The sequence below is a fragment of the Anopheles gambiae genome, chromosome 2 (assembly GCF_943734735.2).
Source record: "Anopheles gambiae chromosome 2, idAnoGambNW_F1_1, whole genome shotgun sequence".
NCBI classification, from domain to species: Eukaryota; Metazoa; Arthropoda; class Insecta; order Diptera; family Culicidae; genus Anopheles; species Anopheles gambiae.
Window position 1 is genome coordinate 11,581,773 of NC_064601.1, and position 18,200 is coordinate 11,599,972.

Here is an 18,200-nt window from a genome sequence, read left to right on the forward strand (position 1 = left end):
AGTGGGTCGAAGACGGCTTTCGTAATCACTTCTTATCTCGCTACTCAATAAAAGTAGCATCATTCGATAACAAGCGGCTTAAGGCAATTGCTTTTCGTTTGTAACTGCCACAAGCATGGTCCACCACATTGTACCAAGCTACTGAAACTTGTGCAGTTAAAATTAAATAGCTATGCATTACATTTACCTTCAAACGGTAGGATGATAAATGGAAATTGCTTGCGTGACGTTTGCATGGACACACGGGCACGGGCAGCGCTCTGTTTATATGCCTATCTCTATCCGGAGATCGTCCATCATCCTGTATCTCTCTCTCTCGCGCTATCTTATCTTTACGATGCACCCGGTACAAGCAATACAATAGTCATACATCGATAGAACAACCCCAAAGCAAGCATATATACTAGGCTACGATCGACCTCCGATTGTTCAGTTAGTGTTAATCCCGCCAAAGGGATTGATCGAATTGCAAAGTTTGCTTTAGTAGTGTCTAGCCCACCACCGGCCACGGCAAGGCAGCAGGATGGTGGCCCGAACCGTACTGATCACCGCTCTGCTCTGCCTACTGGCCAGCCCCACCACATTCGCCACCCGGCCTGCCTGGAAGTGGCTCAGTGAACCTTCCGATTTTACGCTTTCCTTCGAGCGAGAGCTGAGCGACCTGGCGGGTTCGCTTCCGGTTCCCAACCGGCGTCAGGCGGTCGATGAATCCTACCGTCTTCCAAACAACACCTCACCCATCCACTACCATCTCGCGCTCCGGACGGCAATCCACGAAAACAGTCGCCAGTTCAGTGGCACGGTTAAGGTTTTGTTCGAAGTGCTCGAACCAACGACAACGGTGACGCTGCACAACCGCCGCCTTACGGTACAGCGAGCGTTTCTGCACGAAGAAGCGGTCGGTGGTGGGGCCGGTGCGCAGATCGAACAGGTGGCCCACAGTACCGATCCTGACACGGAACATCTAACGCTTGCCGTGTCGCAGCTGTTGCTGCCCGGATCGCGCTACTACCTTCGCGTCGAGTTTGAGGGCGCGCTGCAGAACAACAACAATATGGGATTCTTCGCCTCGTCCTATCTGGACAACAGCGGAAACCGGCGCTATCTGGCCTCGAGCAAGTTCGAGCCAACGCACGCCCGTTCCGCCTTTCCGTGCTACGACGAGCCGCTTCTGAAGGCATCGTTCGAGCTGGAGCTAACGCACTACAAAGAGTATAACGCGGTGGCGAACATGCCACTGGCCGGTACGCCCACACCCGATCCGGACAATGCCGACTACGTGACGAGCCGGTTCGAAGTTACGCCGCTAATGTCCACCTATCTGCTGGCGTTCGCCGTGACCGACTTTACGATCCGTACCGCCGACCGGCAGACGGTTTACGCGCGCCCCAACGTGTTTGAGGAGACGGCCTATCCGCTCGAGGCGGGCAACCGGATACTGGACGCGCTGAGCGATTATATGGACATTTCGTACTACGACTATATGCCGAAGATGACGCAAATTGCCATCCCCGATCGTGGCACCGGTGCGATGGAAAACTGGGGCCTGGTCGCGTATGGGTAAGTGTTGTCCTGGGAAAAAGTGAATAGTGATAGTCATTTTACGATATGCTGTAAACAGGGTGTGTGTGTGTGTGCTACTGATACTGATACCTTCACATTCATGGGCAATGTTGCTTTTCCGTGTGGTTGATTCTCCAACTGGCAACTCATTGCGATTTGAAGGTGCGCCAGCAGGACACCGAACTGATATGTCCGCATGCTCAATATGTTCCACGGGTGGGGTGGTGTTGGGGGACCAATGCTCCTGCGGCGCGTGCAATCGGTGCTTATCTGGTCGTTAACAATCGCATTATTGTTGTACAATCAGCACATCATCCACTACAAGTGCTTCTCAATCGGCCGTTTCTCATATCCCGCATCGCAACTGCTTCCATTTCCCCTTTCCAGTGAGCCCGTCCTGCTGTTCAACCCGGCCATAAACACGTATCGCAACAGGAAAAGCGTTACGACCATCATCGCCCACGAGTACGCGCACCAGTGGTTCGGCAATCTGGTCAGCCCGCACTGGTGGGAGTACATCTGGCTGAACGAAGGGTTCGCCACGCTGTACGAGTACTATGCCGCCCAGCTAGCGTACCCGGAGGGCGAGTACTGGGAGCTGTTCACGGTCGAGGTGATCCACAGCGCGTTCGGTGCGGATGCGAGCGAAACCGTCCGCCCGATGAACTGGAACGCGGCCACGCCGAGCGAAATTGCCGCCCTGTTCGATACGGTTGCGTACGACAAGTCGGGCAGCGTGCTGAACATGTTCCGTGCGGTGCTGGGCGACCCGGTCTGGCGCTACGGCCTGAAGACGTACATGACCGCCCGCCAGCTCGATGGTGCGACGGCGGACCATCTGTACGGCGGTTTGCAGGAGGCGCTGGTATCGCTGGCACCCACCCTGCTGCCCGCCACCGTCACCTTACGCCAGCTGATGGACTCGTGGACGTCCGAGCCGGGCTTCCCGGTGCTGACGGTGTACCGCACGTACGGCGAGCGGCAGGAAGCGATCCTCTCCCAGGAGCGGTTCCTCTCGAGCAAGCGGCTCCCGAGCGGGCACGTGTACTACGTGCCGTACGATTTTACCGGCGGCCATGCGCCCGACTTCGAACCGACCCCGGCAGGGTATGGTTGGCTGGCCGCGAAGGCGGACAAGATCGCCACCGGCGTACCGAACGATCAGTGGATCATCTTCAACCGCCAGCAGAACGGTTACTATCGCGTTAACTACGATGCCCACAATTGGGAGCTGCTGATCGAGGTGCTGCACAACGATCCGGCCCAGATCCACCACCGCAACCGGGCGCAGCTCGTGAACGATGCCTACAATTTGGCACGCGCGGAGTGGCTTGATTTTGCCGTGCCGCTCCGGCTGATGAGCTACCTGCGCAGGGAAACGCAATACGCACCGTGGACGGCGGCGGGCAGTGCGCTTACCTATCTGTACAACAAGCTGCGCGGTACGGCACACTACGCCCACTTCCAGGTGTACGCCAATCATCTCCTGCTCGACATCTATCCGACGCTGGCGATCGATAGTGTCGCTGCGCAAGAGACGCTGCTGCAGCTCTATCTCAAGCAATTCATCACCACCTGGGCCTGTCGCGTCGGGCACGGCGATTGTCTGGCGAAAACAAAGCAAGCGCTTGCCGCGGCCTACCAGGCCAGGACGCCGGTGCATCCCGACATTGCGACCGCCGTGTACTGCAACGGGCTGGTCGACGCCTCCGACGAAATCTTCGTCTGGGTGTACGAGCAGTTTAAGAGCTCGCGCAACCAAGCGCACCGCACCGTGCTGATCGACGCGCTGGCATGCTCGCGCCAGCCCGCCCAGCTCGAATCCTTCCTCACGACGGCGCTCGGCAGTGGGGCCGAATTTGACGCGCTGCTCGCAACGGAGCGCACGCGCATCGTATCCGCCGTGTACGGTGCAAGCCGCGAGGGCGTCGATGCGGTGCTCGACTTCCTCATGGTACCGTCGCGGGTGACGGAGTTTGTGCAGCGGTTGGGCCAGTCGGCACTGAACAGTGCGGTGTCCAACATTGCCTCCCGTACGAACAATCAGCCGGAGCTGGACCGTTTGAATGCGCTGCTGGTCAGCCTGGGTTCGCAGATCCCTGAATCGGTCGCCACCAGTGCCCGCAGTACGGTGCAGAACAATTTCAACTGGTTCAACACACTGGAGGGTTTGGTAGTGGTAGAGTTCTTGGAGCAGATGGCCACCACCCCCCAGGAGCTGTGAAGCACGGATTTTATTTAAAAAAAAAACGTTGACACTTTTTCCTAAGCAATAAAAAAGCCTCTTGCCGAAACCCATTTGTGCCTTTTTCTTTATCACATATAGGGGAAAGCGGGGCAAAATGGGCATGTTAAGCAGTTTACTGAATATTCCTTTGAATATGCCATAAAACACAATTTTTCTTTCATTATTGCATGCTTCCACCATTTATCTATGGATTTAAATTGCCACATAGAATGAAAACAACTTAAAAACATGTAAATAATGTAAAATAAAAGTTGATGTTTTACGAGAAGCATTTTTGACACGCGGGGTAAAATGGGCATATCCCTGGGGCAAAATGGGCATATGTAAACAAACTGTGAAACGTCAAAACACTGGGGCAAAATGGGCCACAACAACTGCGCTTAGGTAATGGTCTATGCTTTTGCGCACGTGTCGTGAAATGTATTTTCGTTCTATCTTTTGTTTTGCTGGTCAGAAAAGCCCTTAAAATTCTTCCAAAAATATGTTATCAAAATTAAAACAGTTTTTACACGTTTAAATCTACAAAATCGATTCTTTTGAAGCTGTGTCTGTTATCATTATTGAGGCGACAAATACAACACCATAGCCTCACCAAACGCCATTTGTCAAAAGTATCTGCCCATTTTGCCCCAAGCGTAACTGCCCATTTTGCCCCACGTGAAGCATTTTTGTATTTTATGTTATATTAGTAAAAATACGCATTCGATCGCCTTGCTTTCTTCAGACAAATTGTATAGAAATATCATATCTTTAATAATATATAATGTAAAACTTCAACGCATCCCTGTGACACTGGGTTAAGCTTATTTTCGAAGTGACAAAAATTACATCAATATGCTACTAAACCTTATTTTGCACTTTTCTTGGTTATTTGTTGTGTTAGGGTTATGAAACTTACATGGTGTTCATAGAACACTCTAATGAATACATTTTGAGCATTGGAAAGTATTTTTGTAGTCAAATAATGCTTAAATAGAGGGTGCCCATTTTGCCCCACATGCCCATTTTGCCCCGCTTTCCCCTATATTCTCACCACACTTGTATTCACCACAAACGCACTAGCGCCATCTGTCGGCCAATAGCGTAAGCTCATTCATAGTGTTTCGATCCTTTTGAGCAACAAGGATTCGTGGTTGAATCCCATCGATTACAAAGCTATCATTATTGTTAATTAATTTCGATTTAAAAATATACTCCAACCGCTGTTGGGGTCAGTAGCAATAAATAGGTTAAAAAAAATGTTTAAATTCACCCATAGGTAGCAAATGTAGTCCTTATTCCGAAGCAAACGTCTTAATTCCATGGTACGGAATAGTATCCCTGATCAGATTAGATGATTCTTTCTAGGTAAATTAGCAGAATCAGAAATTGACAGAATTATTTACATCGTTAATACACAATAAGTCGAAGAACCAAATAAAACCTTTTTTTTTGCAGTTTTCATCCCCACTTGCGGTGGGGGTGTGCATTTATTTGCTTGTGTTTTTCGACATTCTATTCTCAACATAAATCACGTTTTCATTTGACCACTTTTGTGCACTTTCTCGATACACACACACACACACGCACGACAAGCGGACTTGCCTCGTTCAAACATTTCATATGCACTCAAAATATCATTCACACATACTCACACATACATCTACACACAGACATAATTATAATGTATGTCTCTTTCCACCTAATTCCTGCTCTAATTATCGTCTAGTGTTTAATAAAGAGTGTGAATAAAGTACATGCCCAACAGGCAACGGAAAAGTTGCTCCGCTATTCGTCGGTGTTACGAGCATTAGGTAAACTCGGTAACGGTTTGCCGGATTGCGATAAAAACGGAAGAACAACACTCTCGCCGCGGAGGACTAATGATTCGCTTGGTTTGCTCTTTTCCTTTCCTCTGCGTAACTTATCACACAAACGCTAAAGATAGAGAGGGCCGCCCCTTTGTTCTATCGATTGAAGTTTAAACTAAATCTAATCCAAACTAATAACGCGCACAAAGCATTCTATGATCAGGTTTGTTTTTAGTGGGGGGTTTTCAAGGGCTTAGGAGCGGTTTGTTTAGTACTCTGTGTAAGGCAAGCAAGCGCGATAGTTGTATGAGTAGTGGATTTTCCTGCGACGGAATTGTTTTAGACGCAATGGGGGGAGAGGGGGGCGGTCTTCAAGATTTGAAAATTATATGCAATTTTCTTCTATCGATGTATTCATTTTCAGTTTCTTTATGGCTAGGTAAGAATAACTAAAACAAACCCTTATTAATCGTGTCGCGACATTTGAGAATTCCATATACAACGTTTTTAATTCCCATACACTCCTAAACCTACACTCTGCGCATCTCCTTCTGATTCGTCTCGTGCCCAGATACAGGGTTGTGAATTGTAGCATTTTTAGCGTAAATACTTTTGGCTTATGTTATATCTCTCCAATACACACTCGAGACGCACGTATAGAGCAAACTGTAATTAAATCACAAACGGTGTCGAGTGTTGCGCTTGTTATCGAAGCATCCAGATGGCTTATCAAATGTTGGACGTTTTCAAAGCAAACATCTTTTCTCTCTCCCTCTCTTTCTCTTTTGCTTTGGATTCCTTTCGCTCCTTAAACCAAAATTGTAAGTACTGCCGGACAGCCCGTGTGAGCCCCGAATTTCCCTACCGAAGGACCGAAGACAATCAGTGAACGTTGCGTGGCGGGAAGTCGGCGCGATTATGAGAAGGTGGACAGGCGCAAACGCCACCAAGAATGGACTGAGTGTCGCCTGGTAGTAACGCAGCTAGCAGGATGGGAACGGATTTCGCTGACCAAAACCCATTCCGAGATCAAACATTCGTATTAGTCGTTACAAAGCAACGGTACAAAGTAAAACGTACATCATACACACACACACACACTACAGAAAACAAAACACATACACACAAACGGGCGATGGATACGCAGGTGGCGGGCGGGGAGAAATGCTATCCATTTGCCAGTAGTTTCTCACAAAACACATCCGCTCCCTAGCGGTGCCAGTGTATCGGGGGCATCTTGCAGACGCCCTCAATAGCTGGCGGTGCTAGTCGACTCCCCGCCCGCTAACTATTCGATGCCATGAGCAAATATCATCACCAGTCCCGGCTCCACCATCACGTCCTCGTTCATGTGCGTGTTGTCGCACTGCAGGACCAGCACCGCCTGTTTGCCTAAAAAGAAAAATGAATGCAACCAACGCACCCGTCAGTAACGCTGCCTTTGCGTGGACACGACTGTCTGAACTGAACTAATAAATAGACATTTACCCGGCACTCTCCGGCAGATGTAGTTTTCGTATATCCGTCGATTGTTTTGGCGTGTTTCGAGCGAGCTGAGTCCGCGGGGCCACCGACGTTCGTGGCAGTTTTCCATCAGATCGTCCAGTATGTGCGGTGGGCAGCCGGACTCCGAAAGCGCCCGCTTAATCATGAGCTGCAGATGAAACAATCAAAAAAACCAAACCGTTTACAGCAAGAAGCAAATCTCGTACCGCACACGCGGCACTGCCCATTTACCTGCAGTGCATCGTCGGGGGTAGAGATCATGCCGCCCCAGCGTGTCACGCGAGCCCTTGCCAGCCCGTTGCACCATCGCATCACCTCGTCCCGCTCCATCTGATCCGCAATGGCACGCATGGCAGGGTTGGAGACGCGCATCGCTCGCATAAAGTCCTTCACCAGGTTCAGCTCCCGCTTCAGCTCGTTTATCACCAGATTTTGATCGTTGATTTCGTTCTTCAGCTCGCCCATCTTCTGCTGCTGGCTGTGCACGAGCGACCGCAGCTCCCGGAAGCAGTTGTGGTCCTTGTACTCGTCCTTCGGTATGACGAACCCGCAGCCCTTCTCGCACGGCAGCGGTCGCTTCGGATTGTGCTCGCACTCCTCGATGTGGGCGGCCAGCGTGTCCAGCTTGAGCACCAGCGTGCAGCCGTACATCGCGTTCTCGCACGTGATGTTTAGCCGGGAGAGCAGATTCCGCAGTATTCTCGGCACGGCGCGCAGGTTGTTGTTGGTGATGGGGTTGCGATCGACCGGGCAGGTCGGCTGCCGCGACAGCCATTCGGTGATGCAGCCGCGACAAAATGCATGCTCGCAGGCAACGGCCTGAAAGGGTGAAATTGGAGAGCAAAACACATAATTAGTACATGGTCTTTATTTTGAATTCGAATATACCGGTGTGCACGCTGTAGCGGACTGTTGAGAAATCGTAGCGTCGGGGAGTAAATGCTCTCACAAAGCTTTTCGTACAACAACTAGTTTATAATTCTTGTTGGAAAAATGACGGTTTGTTTGACTATTAGAAAAAGGGCTTATCGCTAACGATAAAACACCAGTAAGTAATGTAAGCCATAAAAAACAACAGTAGTGTGGTAGGCTTCTGATGTACAGCTGTGCGGTTAATCACCACAAAAAGCTATTGCTTCTTTCTTATCTCAATCAACAAGAAACTCTTATCAGCCGTACATAAAACGATAAATAAAATCTGACTTTAATTATGACTGTAGCTCTAGTGTGAAGCCATACGCCTAAAGCGTACGAAAAAGAATCAAATCAAAAGGAAATATTACAAAGAAAAAAAAAACAAAATAACAAACTAATTTACTTTCAATACCCTTTTGCTAGACGTATGCTTCTATTTTATGCCAAATTTCCCAATAAACGCGAAGCTAAAGGCAACAGTGTTGGGTTTCACCCTAAAAAGCATCCGGCCTATGGGTATGGGTATGCCCGATGTTGGTGATTAAACAATCGTGTAAGGCGGGCTACGACCACAACACCACAGCAACCGCCACACGCTAGGAAATTACCGAAAATTGCATTCACTTTCTCTTCCGCAAGCAACAACAAACCACCGGCGGTTTTGCGATCGAAGATGATGAATGCAATAGAAACACACACCCAGGCAGAGTAAAACTAAAAAAAACCCACAGCACATAATAATACATTGTGGTAGTGGGAACAATCCATCACCATAGGAGAGCATTTCCTCGTAGTCGCTGATCCCCAATTCCGCACACACACACACACGGTAACGCGATCAGTTTCGGAACACTCACCTGCAGCGGTTCCTCCAGCACGCCGGAGCATATGGGACAGATCAGTTCTTCGTCGACATCACCCTGAAAGCGGGCCAGATCGTAACCCATCACGCTGGCTGCACGCGATTGGTCGTCACTCACACACACACACACCCACACGCGCGCAGAGACGAACCGGAAAGATGCGTTTGCTGTATGTGGCCACAGCCGTCAGAGGCTGACGTCTCTGGCCACACAAACGGAGCCCGCCCTCGTGCTTAAGCGGTTCCCCGGGTGGGGGAAGGGCTAGTGGAAGAGGCCGGAAGCGAATCACTCTTGTTTGCAAATCACCTTCACTTGCTGCTGTTGTAATTGAGCACTAGACACTTCACTCGTAACACCATAGCAGGACCGGTGTGGGGGAGGAGGGAAGAGCGGAAGACTCGATCGTTTCAGCACTTCACTACGAGCACACACACAGAGACAGATGATCACACAGACGAAGGCTCACGCTATCTGCACAACCGGAAGGAAGAGAAGCAAGGGTACAATAGGGGTAAAGGGCACTACCATAACCGAAGAGAAGCAAACGGTCATCAATTGCAACAAAACCACTTTGGACACTTGATACGATTCATTTCTGTTCCTGGTGCACACAGCTCAAGTGTCTGTTATTAAGCTTCGAATCTCTAAAAAGTGGTTGCAATTGATGATGTTTATTCACAGTTTTTTTTTATTTGTTTTTCTGTATCCCCAACCAGACCAGCATCAAACGCACTACATTGAACAGCAGAGCTCATCTCATCGATTGGAGATGAAAATTAACTGCCACCCCCAGCCCCCATTGTTCCTCCAATTGCAAGACAAGCTGCACTTCCGTTAGAAAGAAAGCGGGCGCAGCACTCGCGCAACCCGACCATGCCCGACCGACCGGACGCACGCACACTGATCGGCCAATGATCATCGGCAACAACAAGAGTGGGTTTGTGATGATTTCGCGGTGTGCCAGCGGTTCCTCACCTTTACTCGCGACGGACGAAGAGCACCCGTACGAGAACAAGATCTCCCGCCGGGGCACCCTCTCTATTTCTTTCTCTCTGTCTCTCTCTCTCTTTTCTTCTCCAGTAGCTCCAGTTTGATTTCGATCAATGCTCCTCCGGGGAGGCTTGGTAAGATCGCTCTCGCTACGCCATGATGATGATGAGAAGCAGGACCTGAAGGTGGTCGTCGGTGAGGCGGTGGTTGTGGCTCCCGAAAGGAGGGTTTTGCTGCTGCCGCTCATGCCCGCAGTGTGTGTGTGTGTGTGTGTTGCGCTGTTCCGCTTCACTCCATTTTCGCACGTTCGCACCGCTGTGCACTGCCGGCTGGATTGGGCTGGGGAAGGAGGGATTGGGGTTTCTTGCGGTCTTCCAGAGTTCATTTGCAATGCGTCCACCACCTCCATCACCACCATCGCTTTCCTTTCCCCCTCCTTCGCGTGCAGCAAAACTCCACCGAGAGAGCGGCGCGAGCAGCGTTGGTTGATTTATATGCTTTTCCTCTTTTATTCTGTCTTCCTTTTCGGCAGGTTTATACGGGCAAGAAGTAGCAGCAGCAGCAGCAGCAGCAGCAGCAGCAGCAACTGTAAGCGATGGACAGACGGCGAAGGGAAAACTGCTGCCCCGGGAGCGTGATCCCGCTAGTGGCGATTGCACCCGATGGCGCTGTTGCCCGACCGGATCAGATCCTCTCTCTCTCTCTCTCTCTCTCTCTCTCTCTCTCTCTCGCCATCTTCCTCATTCTCTGGCCCCAGCTCTTCCTTGTTTCATCATACTCAAATCGATCCAAGCACACACACACACACACACACGCATCCAGTGTGCTGCTACCGGACCAGAGGGGATCGGGGAGTTCCTCTCTTTCGACTTCATGTTTTGCCCGTTGGCAAATTTCTGCCCCGATGCTCCTTCGCGCGGCATCACCAGCTTCTCACGTGTGCTCCTCCCTCCACCATTTCCGCCTCACCAGAGGCTGATGCTTGCTGGGTACAACAGCATATTCGCTTCCTCCTTCGGTAAGCGGAATAGACGCGGGGAGGGGACGGCAAGGGAGCAACGCAGGTTGGTTGATCAGCTCTTGCTCGGTGTTTCTTTGCCGTTTTTACCGGTTCGATTTCTCGGCGTTTCAGAGTGCGATTCAGAGCACACACGCTTGCTTGCCACCTCCGTTTTCTTCACCGCCGCAGCAGGCCGGCCGGCGCTACTTGCGAAACCCTTCCAGGCAACTGTCGATATGATGAACTAGTGGGTCGCTCGCCTTACGTACACATATGCGCGCACGAGAGGTCGCACACGGTGTTTCCCACTCGAGTCGGCGGTGGCCCCAGCTCCGCCAGAGAAGAGTAAAAAGCGGCGAAATGCATTAATGAGCAGCGCGGTCTCTTCTTTTCCCTTTTGCAGACTGTTTCCCACTTCCCTCGATCACTGTATGAGTGTGTGTGCGTGTGTGTGTGTTTTTATGCATGCATCAATGTGTGCGTTTTTGTGTCGTTCCCCATCGTCCCCAAAGTGGGGCGAAAAGACAACAAAAAAAAACCAGAGGGACGGCTCACTGCCCTCCTGGCCCGTGTAGAGCAAAATGGGCTTTTTGTGTTGTTGTGTGCGCGCGCGTTCGGGACGACTTCCAGTGCCAATCTTCCACAACCCGAGGAAAGGATCCCACACACACACAGACGATGGCGGGGAGAAGCCAAGAAGAGCCAAGATCAAGTTTCCTATTCCTAGTGTGACAAGGGGGGGGGGGGAAAGAGGAAATGACTAAAGCGACCGCGAGATGCACAGGTGGAAGGAGAGAGGCATTTACGTCTTACGAATCGGTCAGATGGGAGGCACAAATTTGCACACATTCGCACCCTGCCATCTTTCGTTCGTTCAAGGGGGGGTGAAGGGGAGTAGCCCCACTCCACGAGGGGGAAAAGTTCTCGATTCGAATCGATTCACACAGGCCAGCAGCACAGTGTATTCGGCGTTGTCGGTTGTTTTGTCAGCACCACCACCACCACTACTACTACACCAAAACGTCGAGCCGGTTCGACACTTGTCACAGAGCGTGTCGCAGTGTGACCCCCGTCGCCGTCGACCAAAACGTTTTTTTTTTGTTTCGTTCCAAAAGCGAAACGGTTACGAGTCCGGCGGCGACAGCGGATGCACATTCACTCACGTTCGTTCCCTTCGCCGCAGCAGACGGACCGGACCCCGGCGGAGGGGCTCTGGAGGAGATAGGGTTGCGCCGTTCGGGCAGGGTTGGTTGGAAGGAAGGGGGTTGAAATTTAGCAACGGCACATTTACACGCGGTTTTGAGGGTTAAGGGGTTAACGAGACCCCACGCCGATTGCAGCGGCATCGGCATTTTCTACTGTTTCAACGTTCCCACCGCCAGTTTCTTATCATTTTGGAAACGACTTTTTTGTTGTCTCCACTGTTCTTCGCTTGTGCCCCGCTCCAGTGCACAACACAGCACGACGCGGGGAAAATAAGAGGGGTTGAACAAATGATAATTTAAAAAAAAAAACAGTCCTTCCTGTTCTGATCTTTTACTACACATCATCGTGCGCCAAAATGTCGTCGCATAAACGGAGCTTGGGCTGTCGACAGATGTGACCTGTTTTTGATGCAACTTGCACAGCAAACAGCAAAACGTACTACCCATGGCCATTAAGCCCACCTAGCAAGGTGTGCAAGGCGTATGTTCTGTGCTTCTAGGAAGCCTCGTTTATGTCAACAAGTGGACAGCTCTCGTTTTGAGCGAGGGTTAGGACTTTCGGTGGGGAAAAAGTATTTTAAAAAAAGTAATCAAGCGAATGAGGCGAAAAAGCCCTTTTAACTGCCGACAATTACTAGTGCAATGTATGCTTATTGGGCGAGAAAAGCTAATTGAAGCTAATATCCATCGGTGCACCTGGTTTACTGCCATGCATCAATGGACAAAACATGTACACTGCTCGCACAACACGAAAATGGTGCAAAAAAAAGAAAAGTATCCTAAGATCTTGTCTCTACCTCTAAATAAAAGCCATTTTCAAACTCTCGAGCGCCAAGTTTCTTCCAAAATAAAAATTCTTCAATTATTAAAACAAAATTACAATATATCAACGAGCAAGCGAATGGTGGAGTATAATATAAACTTGACCATGCTTGTTAAGTGGTTTCATTTGTTTTATATGTTCCACTGCCTTTCAAACCACACACACTTGCGTACATAATTCGCGCTCCATTGATCACGAAAGCAAGCAACCACAATTTAGTACAAAAGAAGGCAATAAAAGAAACTAAAGCAGAGAGAGGGAGATGGATTGAGAGAGATGGAAAAAACTGGTAACATTCAGCTAACAACCCGGCGTTCGCGATCTCAATCTGCAACCCGCAACAGTGACTACATCTATCTGTGCGCCCGTGTCCTCCTCCTTTCCCTATCTCCCTCTTTTTTTCGCGCTTTGCCCCATCACCATTTCCTTCGCACACGACCGTCCCACACAAATGTGCGCGCGCGCGTGTGTGTGGTGTTGGTAATAACTTCTTCAAAGTATACCCCACTAAAGGGAGTGGTGGGAGGGGGGGGGGGGGGGGCGGTCCCCGACAAAACAAACCCCGAACAAACGAAAGAAAGCAACAACAAAAAAAAACCTACCCCAAAAGCACGATCATCGTACTGGCTCGATTGCGAACAATTTGTGACGAACAAACGCTCCTTCTACCTTTGCCTTCTCACACGCAACGCAGCATATCCACCCCAAGGGACGCTGAAAAGCGCACAAAACGCAACCGTTCGCTTGCTGGTCATACAAGAGAGGGAGAGAGAGAGAGAGAGAGAGAGAGAGAGAGAGAGAGAGAGAGAGAGTAAGAGATAAAAAGAGAGAGAAGGAGAGAGAAGGAGAGTGAATCAAAGAGGACATCATTCCCTCTGCAATTCCTTCTGGTAGCGCGCAGCGGGCCGACGAACCTTTGCGTGTGCACCAGGGCAGGTTGCAGGCACGACGATCGAGAAACGATCAAACCAAATCAAAACATCAAAAGAAGAACGTGCTTTGGCAAACAATAACCTTTCTCCATTTGATTGCACCCTTTCGGTACCGTTTCGGTTTAGTTCTGTTCTACGTTCCTATGCCGAGTTTGGTTCAAACACGTCTCGCACAACAATGAAAAAAGGGGATGTCTAAATGACCCAATCACTAATAGTGTGATTTACATTATCGACTAGTGGCGGAGGTAATTAAATGATCAAAAGTAGATTTAGCATGATGCAAACAGGATCACTCCATCACGTCACTTAAGTGATCTCTATTTCAAGATGCAAATACAAAAAAACGCATGATGCCCAAAAATGGGACAAGAAAAAGGAAGCGCATCAACGCTATGCACCGCCCGCCAACCCACTGGGGCACTTTCTCTCTTCCTTCCTACTACTGCTACTCCTCCTGTGACTTCTCTGCGCAGAGGTCTTGCCGATATTCGATTCCCCCCGCGGGTGTGTGTGTGTGCGTTGGCCTCATTTCGCATTACATGCTGGTTTTGCAGTTCCTACCGATGAAGGACGGTTAAAGAGGGAGGAGGTGGGAGAGCAGCAGCGGGTCGTGATACCCTTTTGCAATTTGCAACATTTCGCCGGGCGACAGTTTGCGCAGCATCAGCGGTCGGAATAATGTATTCTGTTGCTTCGTCCATTGGCGTTCGCTGCCAGCGAGCCTAACGGGATCGGACATTGCAGCGAAAAGCAGGCGGAGGAGCTGATTTTTTTTGGATGACGGACTGCTTGCATCCCTGTAATTGTAACTGGCGCATATGTTTCTGTCCTTAAAAGGATTTGCGCTCTCGTGGGGGGTGGGGGGGGGGGGGGGGGTTATGTTTTCCTTTTCCTTCTTCGCTGCATACGACGATGCTTGCCGGGGTATATGATCGACGCTTGTTTCCCATCAAATATTGATCCCTAAAAAGCAATCATAATTAATACGGCCGAGAGAAGCACCGCGGTGAACTATACTAAACGATACTGAAGGGCCGGCAAGTACTTATTGCGACAATTCTTGCAGGTTCAGTGTCAGGCCGTCAGGTTCCTTTTTTCACCATTGGAATCGGTGGTGTGTTCGGTGGTTTGCACACTTGCACACCTGTTTGAATGCACAGTTTAGCCACTGCGCTCCCCCACCGTTGCACGCATGCACTCGGCGTCAACGATGTTTCGAACTTTCGACACGTTTTCGTGCTTCTTTGCTTCGTGTATCGCAATTATCGGGTAGGTTCCTTCTTTCGGCTTGTGGTGTGATGCGTTAAAATTCACGACAGCAAGACTGACTATGGCGTTGAACCACCTTAGACTATGCAGAGGCCACCTCCTTCGTGCCGTACGACTGGGTGTGCTGTGTCATTGATATTTGATGCGTTTTCCCCTTCATTTCGTACGTTTGTGGCGGGGTGGTGAGGGTAAGATAAGGTGCCGGTTCGATGAAGATTATGGTGACTCGCGTTGCCTTGGTGCCTGAAACCATCCTACCTTCACGCACACTCACGCGGGAGAGAGACACAAAGAGAGAGACAGAGAGTTAGACAGAAATGCACACCCGGATGGTGTTTAGAGGGAAAAAAAACAAAGCGTCGGTGACATTCACGAATCGGATCCGGTTGTGTGTAGTCCAAATAAAAAGGGATTGTCAGCCCTAGACACATACACACACACGTACATGACCCAAGACACACTTTACACAAGACGGCACGATACGGAGTGGGTTCAGAAGCACATCTTCACAGGGTTGTACGGTGCCTTCAAGAAACATTCACGATGGAAAACAAACACATTTGTGGCTGCTTATTCGAAACTGTTCAAGTGGCAAGACACGCCGCACGGATTTACACTACTCGCAACACAACGCATACACTCTTCCTGCTTCTCGTGCTGTTGGTGCGTATAGCGGTGTGGTTGCAGAAACCGCAGGCACACCACCCATCACCACAGACGCATTTTTCAACCAGCACCACGGGCTATGCTTTTCCCAGAAACGGAAAACCTTGTGTGCAAACCTTGAACATCATCTAGGGCGCACACACTGCACAGCAACAACAACTCTTCTGCACACACACGCACACACGCGCGCGCCCGCTAGGGCTTAGGTGAGGATGCGTTGATGCAATTGTACGGTCACACAGTACAACAGAACCACGCCACATTCAAGTGCAGCCAAAGCACCATTTTACGTTCACCACGCACACGGGAGATTCACGCTCGTTACGTACAGTCGACCGTTTCGCGATTAACTTCCGTCTCCATGTATCTCACCACACAGCAGAAGGACGGCAAAAATATGAGCCTCTTCTTGTTTTGTGCTTTCGGACAGACACTTTCTTTCCGTACTTCAAAACTGTTTCGATCGCGCCCAGGTGACAGCTGATTCCACCATTCGACAACGAGCTATTAACAAGACGTTAATAAGGTCTATTTTGGAAACCGTTTGAACGTGTTTTGTTGTTTTCGAAAGGTAAAATGAACAACTTTGCAGTAATTAAACCAAAATAGGTCGGAGTACTTCAATTTACCTTCCAAAACATACAATATTTTAAAGAAAATGTTTCGTTATTGCATTCGCTGTTTTGGGCTTGCCGTTTGTAGCGCCTGGGTATTTTACTGTTTTGCTTTTTTTACTTCCCGCACTGACATTCAAGAAGCTGTCAGTTGCAGCGCGCACATTTTACGATCGCGTGGATGACATGTTTGCTTACGGAAAAGAACTACAATCGTTTGCTACGGGTTTTAGCTTTTGTTTTAAACGCGGAATTTGCCTAATAGTTAAGCGAAATTAAATACAGGAAGAAATACACGGACTTGCTTAATTATCTTGCAACGCTAACAACTTCACTTCACATTGCGCAAGCAGCAAATAATCACTGCGGAAGATGGTATACCGTATCAACCAACCATTTCCACAAGAATTAGAAAATGCAGTATCAGTAACGATTTATCGATTTAGATTCATGATCTACGAGGTCGATACCTTGTAACCATTTCCTCAATGGTGATCACACCGGAATCAATTGCTTGCACATGGATAAATCATTGATATTATTATCACTCGCGTTCGCTATCATCAATAAATTCATTATGTCTGACATATTCGCAGCATCCGGCATCGAATACACACATGCGGAATGTAGATATAAAAGCCAGGTGCCGGTAGGTCTATTGTTACACAATCTTCCATGCGCCGCCAATGCTTATTCGCTATCACCTACCTTCGCCGGCGATAGACTTTGTCAGATTGAATGTTTGCCGCAGAAAATTCATTGCTCTGAAAGGATAACCAAACAAAACATTAGAATACCATCCCACTCATGCTCTGATAGGTCACAGTACCGTCCTAGATTAATGGTTTCAGTCAGCGATGCGGATAATTTTCACCTGTTTTTCTCACATGCACCCACCGCAAACACACTCTTTTGTTTTGATAAATATGGCCAAGAAATAAACTCGCCAACCGGGCGTATAGACGCAGACGGCTCGATGTTCGAAATTGACAAAAACTGATTTCGAATCAAACAGCCCGAAATGAGGAAGTGCTCTAGAAATGGAATTTGATTTCTACAGACAGTGGATAATTTTTGCTTTTTTGATGAACATGATCGTTATCAAGCGATAACACTAAAATATCGTCAACCGCACTACATGGTTGTCTATGTGATTTGACAACTCAATTAACCTCATCAAAATGCTTTCCCGTAGTTCCCAAAATCCTTGAACTTAAACATAATCCTAAACCATCATCATCGTAAAAGTCTATAGAAACACTAAATTGTTTTATCGGAAGCTTCATTTAAGAAAATTTAAAAATACGTTGGTTTAATGTAGTAATACTTGCGATGTAGAAGATAGTTAGACAATTTGGACAATTTGGACAAATCATTCATGAATGGTTGAATGTTTCGCAGTTTTTTTTTTTTTGGGATTACAATTGTAAAAAAACACAAAAGGATGTTTGCACCTAGCGCTGGAATATGCTCTCACGCATGGTCAATCGAACCGAGAACCGTATCCTTGTTTGAAACGATAGGAGTAAATAGCGTATTACAAAAAAAGAACCAATTGCTACCTCTTTTGCGCAGACGATAGGATATCGTCGTCCTGACACGAACCTTTTACGAAGGGGATTGCGTTTTAGAGCTCGCGACACTCGCAGGATCCACGGACGCCCTGCACGTCCTGCTCGTACGTGCGCAAGGATATGTGGCGGATAAAAGAGAAAAACCTATATGCGCACCGACGTGCCGACGAGAAACTGCCAAGTGGAATCACGAACCCTCGAACTCGAAGGTGCAGCGCAACCCTGCAGGCCAGCTTCTG

The 18,200-nt window shown here is 49.0% G+C and overlaps 3 protein-coding genes across 13 annotated transcripts in view; 1 reads left to right on the top strand and 2 right to left on the bottom strand.

Annotated features, from left to right (window-relative positions):
• Positions 1–18,132, bottom strand: part of LOC11176150 (small ribosomal subunit protein uS12m) — a 33,165-nt gene extending 15,033 nt beyond the window's left edge. Inside the window, exons 1-2 of one of the 3 annotated variants that reach the window (XM_061646325.1) lie at positions 17,217–18,132; positions 17,096–17,151 (exon numbers count right to left, since the gene is read on the bottom strand). In XM_061646325.1, the coding sequence (XP_061502309.1) occupies positions 17,096–17,147 (52 nt within the window). In that variant the 5' untranslated portion in view covers positions 17,148–17,151; positions 17,217–18,132. Of the gene's footprint in view, positions 1–16,102; positions 16,208–17,095; positions 17,164–17,216 lie in introns of those variants that run through there. The other 2 variants (XM_061646326.1, XM_061646327.1) reach the window with 2 other exon arrangements.
• On the top strand, positions 413–3,857 carry LOC5667739 (aminopeptidase N-like). The gene is made up of 2 exons (XM_001689265.3): positions 413–1,560; positions 1,951–3,857. Exons 1-2 carry the CDS (start codon positions 524–526, stop codon positions 3,785–3,787), a joined length of 2,874 nt encoding a protein of 957 aa, XP_001689317.3. The 5' UTR covers positions 413–523; the 3' UTR covers positions 3,788–3,857.
• Positions 5,294–16,218, bottom strand: LOC1281240 (E3 ubiquitin-protein ligase NRDP1). Of its 9 annotated transcripts, none has more exons than XM_061646319.1 (5): positions 16,146–16,218; positions 8,880–9,356; positions 7,339–7,926; positions 7,090–7,255; positions 5,294–6,993 (listed from the first exon to the last, which is right to left on the bottom strand). In XM_061646319.1, the coding sequence occupies exons 2-5, from the start codon at positions 8,967–8,969 to the stop codon at positions 6,890–6,892; spliced, it is 948 nt and encodes a 315-aa protein (XP_061502303.1). In that variant the 5' UTR covers positions 8,970–9,356; positions 16,146–16,218; the 3' UTR covers positions 5,294–6,889. The 9 variants fall into 9 exon arrangements, with proteins under 9 accessions (XP_061502303.1, XP_061502304.1, XP_061502302.1 ...); XM_061646320.1 differs by having other exon boundaries at positions 16,103–16,218; XM_061646318.1 differs by having other exon boundaries at positions 8,880–9,406; positions 16,077–16,174.
• Positions 18,133–18,200: the final 68 nt, after the last annotated feature.

Coding starts and splice junctions, on each gene's coding strand:
- LOC5667739 (XM_001689265.3), top strand. CDS start 524: ATGGTGGCCCGAACCGTACTGATCACCGCTCTGCTCTGCCTACTGGCC. Junction 1,561..1,950: donor TGGGGCCTGGTCGCGTATGG/GTAAGTGTTGTC, acceptor TCCCCTTTCCAG/TGAGCCCGTCCTGCTGTTCA.
- LOC1281240 (XM_061646319.1), bottom strand. CDS start 8,969: ATGGGTTACGATCTGGCCCGCTTTCAGGGTGATGTCGACGAAGAACTG. Junction 7,927..8,879: donor TGCTGGAGGAACCGCTGCAG/GTGAGTGTTCCG, acceptor TCACCCTTTCAG/GCCGTTGCCTGCGAGCATGC. Junction 7,256..7,338: donor CCCCCGACGATGCACTGCAG/GTAAATGGGCAG, acceptor TTTCATCTGCAG/CTCATGATTAAGCGGGCGCT.